The sequence below is a fragment of the Chrysemys picta genome, chromosome 4 (assembly GCF_011386835.1).
Source record: "Chrysemys picta bellii isolate R12L10 chromosome 4, ASM1138683v2, whole genome shotgun sequence".
Taxonomy (NCBI): domain Eukaryota; kingdom Metazoa; phylum Chordata; order Testudines; family Emydidae; genus Chrysemys; species Chrysemys picta.
In genome coordinates, this window is record NC_088794.1 from 61,166,872 (window position 1) to 61,179,961 (window position 13,090).

At 41.8% G+C, this 13,090-nt stretch overlaps 1 protein-coding gene across 19 annotated transcripts in view; it reads right to left on the reverse strand.

Annotated features, from left to right (window-relative positions):
- Positions 1–13,090, reverse strand: part of LZTR1 (leucine zipper like post translational regulator 1) — a 279,906-nt gene that overhangs the window by 125,860 nt on the left and 140,956 nt on the right. For all 19 annotated transcript variants that reach the window (XR_010601021.1, XR_010601022.1, XM_065595073.1 and 16 more), the window contains 3 exons: positions 12,568–12,720; positions 2,068–2,178; positions 702–794 (listed from right to left, as the gene is read on the reverse strand). Coding sequence is in view for 17 of the 19 variants with exons in the window: in XM_065595073.1 (XP_065451145.1) it covers positions 702–794; positions 2,068–2,178; positions 12,568–12,720 (357 nt within the window). In the remaining 2 variants the exon portion in view is untranslated. The remainder of the gene's footprint in view (positions 1–701; positions 795–2,067; positions 2,179–12,567; positions 12,721–13,090) is intronic.

Genomic DNA, 13,090 nt, shown 5'->3' on the forward strand with positions numbered 1-13,090 from the left:
GTCCAGCGGAGGGCAACAAAAATGATTAGGGGTCTGGAGCACATGACTTATGAGGAGAGGCTGAGAGAACTGGGATTGTTTAGTCTCCAGAAGAGAAGAATGAGGGGGGATTTGATAGCAGCCTTCAACTACCTGAAGGGGGGTTCCAAAGAGGATGGAGCTCGGCTGTTCTCAGTGGTGGCAGATGACAGAACAAGGAGCAATGGTCTCAAGTTGCGGTGGGGGAGGTCCAGGTTGGATATCAGGAAAAACTATTTCACTAGGAGGGTGGTGAAACACTGGAATGCGTTACCTAGGGAGGTGGTGGAGTCTCCTTCCTTGGAGGTTTTTAAGGCCCGGCTTGACAAAGCCCTGGCTGGGATGATTTAGCTGGGAATTGGTCCTGCTTTGAGCAGGGGGTTGGACTAGATGACCTCTTGAGGTCCCTTCCAACTCTGATATTCTATGATTCTATGATCCACATACTTTATGAAAATTCCTTAATTCTCCATGTCTCATTATCAAGCACTATAAGTGACAAATATAGCCGAAGTACAGAAATCTCCCTACAGATTCTTGAAAGTGTTTCAGAAATAATTGTCTTAGCATACAGCTGTGGGAACACCTAAAGTGGAAGATGGTTCACCTTCATCTTTATGGCCAGGAATGACAGACTGCTTCTTTCAAACTCAAGTATCATTTTCACTGGACTATATACCCACCTCTCCCAGAACAAACTCCAAGTCGCTGAACTGCCTGTTTTCCCACAGTCTTCCATAATCTTCATGTAAAGTGCATTTTGGGTAACAAGAAAACTGAAATAAAAAAGATTTTAAACCTGTTATAGTTTATTTCAGTTTATCATGGGGGCACGCCAACAGCACCATGGCTAAGGTTGCCACTGGATTTCCACGTTGACGACATCTTAACTACAGTTCCAAAAACAAACTACAGAATGCCCTGATCAATCATATACATCAATGTACCCTCCTGCACGGTACTGACTTTGTGAAGGAGGGAGTGGGTGGGGATCTGTTGTAGGAGGCAGGAAAGATATGCTCCCAAAACCCACAGGCTTCAAAATTTCAGTGCCAGGAGTATCACCTGTTTTCAGAACCTCTTTGCAGGGAAAATAGATAGTGTTAGTGCCAGTAATCAGTGCCAGTAACCACTTTGGTGCAGAACACTTCTGGAAATGTCACGACTTTAAAAATCCCAAGAATGAAGGGTTTTTATAGTAACAAGATGCCGCTCTGCCAACTTGTGCATGCAGATTCCTAGATATACAACATACACATGCTTTTTCTGCCAGGAGGGACCACAATATATCACATACATACTCACACAGAAGAGAGTAACAGTGAGGGAACTGGCTACCTTCTGGGGCTTGCTGGCATGACGGGTAATACCAGGGAACACCAGAAGACAACAGGGAAGCTGGGAGGGCCATGCTCCAGAATGGGGAGGCTTCTCTATAGCCCCCTGCAGCCGTGGTGCTGCCTGCCTGCCTTCCTCCATGCTCCCTGTTGTGGCTTTAGTTTTAACCCTACCATGTAGGTGGCTGTGGGGGGGTCTAGGAGCATGCTCTGTGCAGTTGGCATGTAGGAATTCCATGGGGATGGAGCACGCTCAGCAGCTGAGCCAAAGCATGCATAATACACATGGATGATCAGTGGGGTCAGACTATGCTTAATATAGGTGGAATGGTTTGGAGATTTTAGCAACAAAACTCTAACAAAACTGAGCATGTGAAAATAGTAATCTTTAGAGGCTTATAACCCAGCCAAACCATCCCCCTGCCAAATTTCAAGTGCCTGCTCCAAAGCATGGAGGTGCTAGAGATCCTAGAAGAAATGGTTATAAAAAATGTTTAACATTGAAAAAGTGTTTGAACTGCTTTTGCTGAAACTTTTAAAAAAAATCAGCGTGAGGCAGAGAGTAAGCATAGAAAATTTCAGCCTGAACAGTTAAAGTTTAGGAACAATTAAGCAACTGAAAACAAGGGCTTATAATGGAAAATAGTAGGCATCCTTAACTGTAGGCATTGCTGTCTGCTCCATAACCCCACGAATCAGGTTAACAAATTACCTGGAATCTGTACATTTCTCCACTTCTAATGTTATTGTCCACTGTCCCACCAAAGATGTACATGGCATCTGAGATGACAGCTGCAGCATGGAAGAGTCTCCCACTTGGCAGCTGGGAAAACAAGCACAAAAAAGCTGAGGACTATTTAAGAGGTACCTTTTCAAACAAGAATTTGTCTGGGAAAAAGCAAAAACGAGAAAGGAAAAACAATAGAATGTAAATGAATTAGCAACAAATGGCAGGCTCATCTGACAGATTCTAGGATTGCCTTGTTACTCTACAGCCTCCCTTCCTGTCACTTTTAATGACACCCCTTTTGTTAAACTTTTTAAATTATTAGTATTCTACATATGCAGGGATGTGTGTATTCTGTAGGTAAGAATGTTCTGCAGAATATTCCTGTTGCCAAAGAACTGAGCCTCAGAGCTAAGTTTCATTTTAAAAAACAAAGTACATTTCTATCCCTTATAGATACAGTTAACTCTTCCAAATGTGAACAAAATATGAACTGTTTATTCTGCAAACCGACAGCTTGAAATAAAGGTGTAAATCAGTGGCTCAAACTTTTTTACTGGTGACCCCTTTCACATAGCAAGTCTCTGAGTGCGACCCCCCCTTATAAATTAAAAACACTTTTTTATATATTTAACACCATTATAAATGCTGGAGGCAAAGCGAGGTTTGGGATGGAGGTTGACAGCTCATGACCCCCCATGTAATAACCTTGTGATCCCCTGAGGGGTCCCAACCCCCAGTTTGGTGTAAACTGACCCGTTTATGTCAGTGGGTGTTAACTCTGAACCCCAATTGTGACAATTTAAATGCAAACACTAACTCTCTCAAGTTGGTCATTGTAGCAGAATCATTCCACTAATGTGCCTGATCAAGCGATGCTGGATGCAAAGATGGATACTGTAAATAGGAGACAGTGGAGCAGCTGGTTGCTGTGAAGGAGAGTGATGGGGGAAGAAGCTCACCTTCCCCCTTCTCCAAAATGTCCAAGAGAATGACTGTGTCCAAGATAATGTATCTATCCCTCACTGACTGTTGGTCAAATCACATCCTATAGCTCCTGGGTTTCAACAACATCCGGCTGCCCCCCAAACTTCTATAATTCATAGGCTTTATGGACAGAAGGGATCACTATGGTCATCTTGTGAGTCTGATCTTCTGCAAAAGCTACAGAATTACATCCAGAGATTCCTGAATTAAGCCCAGAACTTCTGGTTGAGCTAAAATGTAGCACTGTGAAACAGACATCCAATTTAAAACTTTGAGTGATGGAGAACTTGCCACATCCCTCGGTAATTTGGTCCAATGATTAATTCCCCTCACTTTTAAACATTTGCTTCTTGTTTCCAGTTTGAATTAATCTAACTTCAACTTTTAGAGACCAGATCTTGTTATGTTTGTTAGATTAAAAAGCCCTCTGCCATCAGAAATCTTCTCATGTAGATACTGACAGACTGTGATCAAGTCACCTCTTAGCCTTCTCTTTGATAAACTTAATAGACTGAATTTCTTAAGTCTCTCACTGTAGGTAGGTTTTCCAAACCTCAAATTAAATTTGTAGCTCTTTTCTCATCGCTTTCCAATTTCTCAACTTCCTTTTTGAAGTGCAGACACCAGAACTGGACACGGTACGCCAGTAATGGCATCATTAATGCTGAGTAAATGAATACCAAAGATAGTTCTACCTCCTCACTCCCGCTCGATATTCCCCTACACATACATCAAAGAACTGAATGAGTCCTTTTGCCACAGCACTGTACTGAGAACTCATGTTCAGCTGGTTATTCACCATGATCCTTAAATCTTTTTAAGAGTAATTGCTTTTGAAGATACTGTCTCTCATCCTATAATTGTGACTTACATTCTTTCTTCCTGGACATACACTCTTGCATTGGGATGAATTAAAAAAGTATGTTGATTGTTTACTGCCTGCTTACCAAGTGTTCCAGATCACTCTGTTTATATGACCTATCCTCAACATTATTTATCACTCCACTAAACACTGTTTTCTGCAAACTTTGCAAGCAGTGATTTTAAATTTTCTTCCAGATCACTGATGAAGATCTATGAAACATACTGATAAAGCTAATTGAATAACACTGGTCCAAGACAAATTCTTGTGGGATCCTATTTGAAACACCCTCAATGAACTGATGAGGATTCTCCATTAACAATTTTGAGAACTATCTACAAACCAGTTTTTAATCCATTTAACATGTTATATTAATTTTACATGGTACTCTTATTTTTCAATCAGTATGCCATGTGGAATTAAGTCAAACATCGTACAGAAGTCCACACACTTACCTTTATCAATCAAACTGTATATGTTATCAAAAGATACCAAGCTTGTTTGATAAGACCCATTTTTCAGGAAACCCTGTTGATTGACACTATTTATGTTCCCATCCTTTACTGACTGACTCCTGTGTCAGCCGTTTCATTATGTTGTCTGGGAGCAAAGTCAGACTAACTAGCATATAGTTACCCAGGTCATCACATTCACTCTTTTCAAATATAGGCACATTAGCTTCCCCCACCCCTCAGTTCTAGAACTTCCCCAGTATTGCAAGATTTATTGCTCAAAGTAAAGACTGATGCAGTAGCAATCTCACTTATAAGTTGTTTTCTCTTAATTCTCTAGTTTAATTCCTTCCTGCATTGCCAGGTAACAAGGCTAATACCTTGAACAATCAATAGCTTTGTATCCATTAGGGGCCAATGCCCAGATCCTCAGCCAATTTACACCAGCTAAGAATGGGACCTCTTTCAATAACTGGGCCTACAAATTTACCTTAATTGTGTGCTCAATTGAGAGAATTGAATGAAAGTTCATAAAATGTTACAGTAGCCTATAACAACAAATGATAATGGGAAAAGGTGCAAAAAAGAGACAGTAAGACAGAATTAGTCCAAACAAAAAGGCCTCCTGATATAATTCAAGGACTGAGTTAAGAACATACCTGGTAAACAAGAGATGTTTGGAACCAAAAATCAATGGACCAAAATTGGTGTGTTGGAAATTAGGCCTAAATGATAAACAAAATAATAAGGGGATGGGCTATTCCACTCATCACTCCCTTTTGAGGTCCTTAAAAGAGACTTTTGGGAGGAAAGGGGGGCTGTCTAACAACAACTGCTGACTGAGAGATGGGAGGATAGGAAAGGTGTGAGTGTCATCATCATGGCTGTCACCCCCACTATTGCCTGGGACCTCAGGTTCCACTGTGACACTGTTGGGACTTCATCATTCTACTTCTGAGAGATGTCCTAACCAGGCCGGGCCAGAAACTGGGAACCAGATGATATCACCACCTCCACCAGCTCCAGTTAAATCCCAAACGCTATTTGGGATGTGCGACCTTCTCAACACCACCTCTTGTGTGTCCTTTTCCTTCCCCACCTTATTTCTTCTCTTCCCTATCCTTGTCCTTTTGCCTTCTGTCTAATGAGGCTGTATACTCTGCAGCACTGCTGTAAGCCTGTGACCAGAAAGAAGCAGATAAGCAATGCCCTAAACAGCCTGATGCTGGTACAAGTTGCCAGGTCTTGGAGTGTCCAATCAGACTGTGTGCTGGACCTCTGTTTCTCCAGCACTGAGGTTGTAAATGTGAGTCAACCCCAGAGATAGAAGCTGCATTTTCTATCTTTCTTGTTATTTTCTCTCCCCTTTTGTATGTTTGTCTTGTTTTGTCTTCAAGGAAAATGGGACCAGACTTTAAAAACAACAACCCCTCCAGCCCATCTCAATTAACTTTTCTCTCCCCCCCCAAAAAAAACATTTATTGTCATCTTGTCCTTCTAAAGACTCTGCAGCTAAAGCGAAAGGGAATAAGGGATATTGATAAAATAAACGGCTTGCTGACATAGCCCTGTTTGTTACAGAATTAAGATAAACGTCACTGAATTAGGTTTAATACCTTTGGGGTACATCGGATTAAAAATGCAATTGTGCTATGTGTTACTGTGAGATTGTATGTAATGCCTCTAGGGGGAGACAGATGCTAACGTAATTCTTCTGGTTATCAACTTTTTGAAGCTACCCTCAGGAGAGGTTTGCATATACTAGTTCAAACTGAATTCTCCTGGGACAAATGGACAAAGAAAGGAATGTGGATCAACAGCCTGATATTAAAGAGGCTCAGAGCATTCTTCCTGATCTAGGAAATGGGCAGGACCTCTGGTCCACACAAAGCCCCAATCCTTAGGGAACGGTTGGAAGGAGTGTTAGGAAAATGTAATGTAAATAGGGTAAAGAGTAAACAATAATAATCTTGCTTCTGGCCTTGCTTTTAATTTAAACAGGCTGAATAAGCAAGCAAAAAAATGTAAGTAAAAGCACAAGGCTGCACCACCACCACCACTACCACCATCTCCTCTCCCCCCCCATGCACCCGCAAGCTAATAGCCTCACCTTTCAGTAACAAAAGAAGATAAGGGGACCAAATCAAGCAATGGGTTGCTATGGTAACCAAGCGGCTGGAAGGTGTAAGAAAAACACAAAGTTTGCAAAAAAGTAACTATGGCCACAAGTAACCCCGCTCCTTACCTCTCCCATTAGGTACAAAAGAGGTGGTCTTAACCCCAAACCCAAGAAGAAGTGGGACCGCTAAACACTGAGGATGGAGTGGAGGTTAAGGATAATCTAGGCATGTCCCAATAGCTAAACAAATACTTTGCCTCAGTATTTAATGAGGCTTATGAGGAGCTTAGGGATAATGGTAGGATGTCAAATGGCAATGAGGATATGGAGGTAAATATTACCACATCCCAGGCAGAAGCCAAACTTGAACAGCTTAATAGGACTAAATTGGGGGGCCCAGATGACTATGAGCTGCCAATGTGATACGGCCATTAAAAAAGCTAATGCGGTCTTGGGATGCATCAGGCAAGGTATTTCTAGTAAAGATAAGGAGGTGTTAGTACCGTTATACAAGGCACTCGTGAGACCTCATCTGGAATACTGTGTGCACTTCTGGTCTCCCATGTTTAAGAAGGATGAATTCAAACTGGAACAGGTACAGAGAAGGACTACTAGGATGATCCGAGGAATGGAAAACCTGTCTTATGAAAGGAGACTCAAAGAGCTTGGCTTGTTTAGCCTAACCAAAAGAAGGCTGAGGGGAGATATGACTGCTCTTTATAAATATATCAGAGGAATAAATATCAGGGAGGGAGGGGAATTATTTAAGCTCAGTATTAATGTGGACACAAGAACAAATGGATATAAACTGGACATTAGGAAGTTTAGACTAGAAATTAGACGAAGGTTTCTAACCATTAGAGGGGTGAAGTTCTGAAACAGCCTTCCAAGGGGAGTAGTGGGGGCAAAAGACATATCTGGCTTCAAGACTAAGCTTGATAAGTTTATGGAGGGGATGGTATGATGGGATAGCCTAATTTTGGCAATTAATTGCTCTTTGATTATTAGCAGGTAAATATGCCCAATGGTCTGTGATGGGATGTTAGATGAGGTGGGATCTGAGTTACTACAGAGAATTCTTTCCTGGGTGCTGGCTGGTGAGTCTTGCCCACATGCTCAGGGTTTAACTGATCGTCATATTTGGGGTCGGGAAGGAATTTTCCTCCAGGGCAGATTGGCAGAGGCCCTGGAGGTTTTTAACTTCCTCTGCAGCGTGGGGCACGGGTCACTTGCTGGAGGATTCTCTGCATCTTGAGGTCTTTAAACCATGATTTGAGGACTTCAATAACTCAGACATAGATTAGGGGTGTGTTACAGGAGTGGGTGGGTGAGATTCTGTGGCCTGCGTTGCGCAGGAGGTCAGACTAGATGATCATAATGGTCCCTTCTAACCTTAAAGTCTATGACCCCCGAAAACAAAACATGACCATATATTGGAAGGGGTGGTACCAGGGAAGGGGAACTACAAGTATAATTAAGTTTGCCAAAAACGGGAAGGGAGTGCGTCGGCGTGCAGAGCTAGAGATTAGGAGAAGGTGCAGGTTCTATCAGCGTATAAAACAGTAGTTGGGGGAGGGGAAAAAACCCTCTATTGGTGCATAGAAATAGTCCAACTGGTGTAAAGTGCTTCAGAACACAGTTAAACTCTATCAGCATATAAAAATAAGCCCAACTGGGGTAAAGGGCTTCAAAATATGTTTGCTTGTTTAGCCCCAATAAACCCATCAAATTGCCTGCAAACTGGACTCTGAACTATTATTTTCCAGCAAACTCTGTCTGAAAATTAAAAAAAAAAGAAAGCTGAACCCCAGCCAATAAGGAATTGTCCTACTGAAGCCCCATGGACTGATGCTAGATCTGAGCTGAGGCTATTATGAACTTGTGACCACAAAAGGGATTTCTTTTCTTTGGCAATCACTCTGTTATTAGTCTCTGAAAAGAAGGCCAGAGAAGCTTGCTTAGGCAGCCTATCTTTTGCTGTGTATTCAGGGCAGACCCTGTCTTTCAGGGCAGACACAGTGAAGGCAGGGAACTGTTCAGCTTGGACAGAAACAGTGCACTCTCTCTTTAAGAAAGGCACTCAGCCACTCACCATTCAGACCTCAGACTGCAGCATCTCCGAGTCCTCGTGAGCCAGGCTGTCCCCTCTGCTCTGCTCTGCGGAGACAGGGTACAGGGGGAGGGGGACACCCTGACATCAGCACCCTCCTCCCCCCCCCGCCCCGCTCTGCACAGACATAAGGAGGGTCCCGGGAGTAGCTGCAGGACGGAGCAACATTGTGGGAGGGGCACCTGAATATATGCTGCTGGGTGTGCATCCTCTGCTAATCAGCTGGGCGGCACTTGAACCTCTCCTGCACCGCCACCCAAGCGCACAGCTTACAAGGAACACAGGTGCTGGGGCACCTAACTCCCAGAACATCCACAAACAGATCTTCATCCTCCTGCTGCTACCACCCACCCTTAGAACAGGAAATGATGCACTACCCTGGGAACTGGAAACCATCTGTTCTATATTCACTTCTTCTATTAACTGATGTTAATAACTTTGTGCCTTTCACAACCCTTCTTATTGAAAAAGGCTTTATAGTTTACACAAGCTGGGAATAGAACTCTGCTCTCCATTCTGCACCAACCCCTCTTAGAAAGACTCTGCCAGGTCCTACCATGAGAATTGGGCTCAGATACTACAGTGATAAGCAGCAGTATAACCAGGTGCCAGCTCTTGCCAAAATTGCAGGCATGAGCTAAGAACTGACAAATTCATAACTGGAGACCAGACCCATTTACCTGTATGTTAATTTTGCTCAAAACAGGTGTTAGTCTTATAAGAATGTATTTCGTGTTTAGACTCTAGGAAATGCTTCTACGTTGCTGCATGCATTAATCTCATTTGCTATGTCTGTATTGCATGCTATAAGAAAATATGTAAGTTTTGCTTTATAACTTTGAAAATGTTTGCTCTGAACTTGTGAACCCAGGCATGGGAATCGTCCGCCAATCCATCCAGAAGGACTATCAAAATTTAAGTGAGCCATTATAAGACAAAAGCTTTGTTAACTGCCCTATCTACCCATGGAGAAGTATGTGCAAAAGGCCTGGTCTCATCCATCTGAATGCTGGAAGAGGAAATAAAAATTGTTGATGTGAAGATTTTTCATCTATTTGCTGTTTGAACTCTTACAGGGCCAGAGAAACCAAAATGAAGACGGAGTTCTCCAAGGGTTACCTCATGAGTCTGCCCTGAAAGACACTTTGAATTGACAGATCAAAACAACTCTGTTGCCCTTCTTAGGATTTAGATGGTAACTCATTTGTGTGTATATGTTAGCTTGCTTTAACCTGTAAAAAAACAGATAGTTTATTACAGGATTGGCCACAGATGTGGTCTTTGGTGTAAGATCTAGGGTACCAATTGATCTAGGGTACCAACTGATTTAGGGTAAGTGACTGGTCTGTTGGGACTGTAAGCAATGTGCATATGGCATGATTTTGGTGTAAATGTTATCACTAAGTCCAGTTTGTCTGGGAGGCAAGATAGCCGGGAGAGTCTAAGGGGACTGCCTGTGACTCCATGGTAAGACTGTTATAATGATCACGGACAGCGGACTCCAGAGAGATTACTAATGAATTATGCATGCTCTGTTTCATATACTGTGGAAAAAATATTATTTCATCACATAATTAAAGACTGTATCATAATGCATATGCACAAATATGGGCAACATTAATTCTGGCATCTCCAAACTTTTGAGTTTTGATTTTGCAGCTCAGTAAAATCCTATTAGCATAATATTTTGTGTGCAATGGCACAGAAAACACATTCGCCTTGTTGGCAGATGATCTCCTATCAGATCTGTCAGCAGCCTTTGGTACCATTAGCCATGGAATGTTTGGAATGTTGTTGACTTGATCTGACCATGATGAATGGAATCCCATTTGAATGACTCCATCTTTCCTCTAGGAAAATCCCAGAGGGTAGTTTTCTTGACTGTTCATCCACCTCAATGGCCCTCCTGTGTGGGATATTGCAAGGTTCTATTGTCACTCCTCTCATTCAAAGTGCACAGAGGGCTGATATGTGAAGTTGCAGCACCATCAGCATGGTGGCACCTGTCAGCTCTAGGTCTCATTTTCACCCAATCTAATCAGTGTGATCTTCCTCACTTAGTGCCTGAGCCTGACCGAGATAGGGCTATGGATGAAACAGTGACTGAAGTTCCATCCAGGTACAGCACATTGATCTTGGTAGTTCAGGAGAACCCTCTAGAGGAGATAGCTGCTGTAATCCTTGCTCCATCTGTTGAAGTTGTTTGCCTGCTTAATGTCAATCAGATTTACAATCTGGAGTTCCTTTAGCTCTTGGTTGTGACTTTTGCTCTCAGATGCAGACTTCCACAGTCATCTTTGCCTTTTTATCTCCAGGATGGATTATAGCTATACCCTGTTGTGGCTACCCTGAACATCTGCATAATTCAGCTACTGTAGAATGCAGCAATGCTTTTACTTTTGGGTGCTTCTTGTGAACAGAACAAACTTCACATGTGCTGTCTAGACTATACTAGTTACCAATTCTCTCCATGGTGCTGATCAAGGTACTGATTTGATGTATAAAGCCCTGTACAGATTTCGGTTCTGCCTACATTCAATATAGCCTCTCTCTCCATGAGCCATCCACGCAGTTGAGATTACAGTCATGTTGTGACAACTATAAAAAGAATGTAAACATTCAAAAGATGTTATAATAAACTATAACAACAAATGTTGATGGAAAAAAGTACAAAAAAGAAACAAAATAACTAAATTGGTCTAAACAAAGAAGCCAAATTAATAAGATTCAAAGACTGTTTTAAAATTATGCTTATAAAAATAAAAGGACATAGAGCTAGAAGTTAATGAGCCAAAATTGGTATGTAAGATATATGAGGTAATTGGTGGACAAAATAATCGGGGGAGGGCGGTGTATTTCACTCCCTTTATGGGTCCTTAAAAAAAGGTGTTGTGAAGAAAGTATGAAAGAACAAAAAGGAAGGACAGACAGAGGCTACTGGAGCAAGGTTCACCATCATGGCTGCCACCCCCATTGTTTCCTGGGACCTTGGGCCTTCACCTTCCTGATCCTGAGAGGTGTCCTGACCAGAAGAGGCCAGAGAGAGGGGGACCTAGATGACATCACTACCCCTACTGGCTCCAGTTGAATCCCAAACACCTCCTGCGATGACAATTACCATCTTTGAGACTGTCAAATGGGGCAGCGGGTGGGGCAAGGGGGAGGATTTCTTCTAAAACAGTCTCCAGCTAAAGGGAAAGGGAACAGCAGATGTTGTTAAAATAAAAGCCTTACTTAATACTTTACAGTTCAAAGGCTTTAACTGTTTTTCCTTCTTTTCTGTAACTTTAATAAAAGGTTAAAAGGTTTAATAGTATGTTTGCCTGAGCAGGCTGAAGTCTCTATATGCCAAACCCCAGACCTTGTTTAACACTATTTAATGTTACACAGTAACTGGATTATGTTAACACTTTTAGCCCATTTAGTCCATCTAAATTAATACAACAATCCCCACATTTGAATTCGATGGGTTGAAAGGTAGAGCATCCATGCGTGTTAAAATCAATGTAGTTAAACCTGTTCAAATCTCCAGGTGGAGGCACTTAATTTGATTTAAGCCTAGTTTACATCATTTAGCTGAAGTTAATGTCTTAAGTATTTAAAGTGAACCAATATAAATCAGGGTTTATTTGATTTAAACCTAGTTTACATCATTTAGCTGAAGTTAATGCTTTAAGTATTTAAAGTGAACCAATATAAATCAGGGTTAAATTCAATTGAGAGCATCCATGTAGGAGTTTGCAATGGTTTCACTACAGTGATTTAAAACATGTGCAGAGAAAAGCCATTTAAGCTTCTAAATTCATTGTTTAGAACTGAGAAGCAAAATGGATCAAGTTAGTTTTCAAGGAAAGAAGGAAAAAGCTGAAAAGAGAAAATGGAAAGGCCTAGTTCTCTCTCTACTGGAGTAGAATTTAGTTTGCAGTATTTTGTTTTTCACGTGCACTGTAGTTACCTCAGAGTCTGCTGTGGGCTGTTGTTTAACTGTTGTTATGCCGAAATCTAAACCAAATACATCTCGAGATTTTTTTAAACCACGTTCTTCTGAGGAGAAGGAAGGAGCTTCTTCTGGGGCAGCTACCCTCTCAGCAACTTCTGGATGGGCCACCTGGTTACAAGATTTAAAAATAACAATGTGTAAAAGTATAGATGGGCTGCATGAAAAGCTGGACGAAGACCAGGAGTCCTTCTATGGCTGAGGGTTTGAAACGTCAGGCTCATACATACAAAACTTTTAAAATCAGCCTATTGACAACAATATAGTCCTATTCCAGGCCTATTAGCTTTTTATCAACAAATAATATTTATTCTTCATTTGCTCTCTGCGATGATAGAGCTACCTCATGATTAGAATTTCAAACATTTAATGCCAGATCCACAAAGGTATTTATGCTCCTTTCTGCATCTTTAGGCATAATTTAGGCATCACTGTGACATTCTCAAAACACCGTGCAGTTGCCTCCAAACACCAAGGTGTC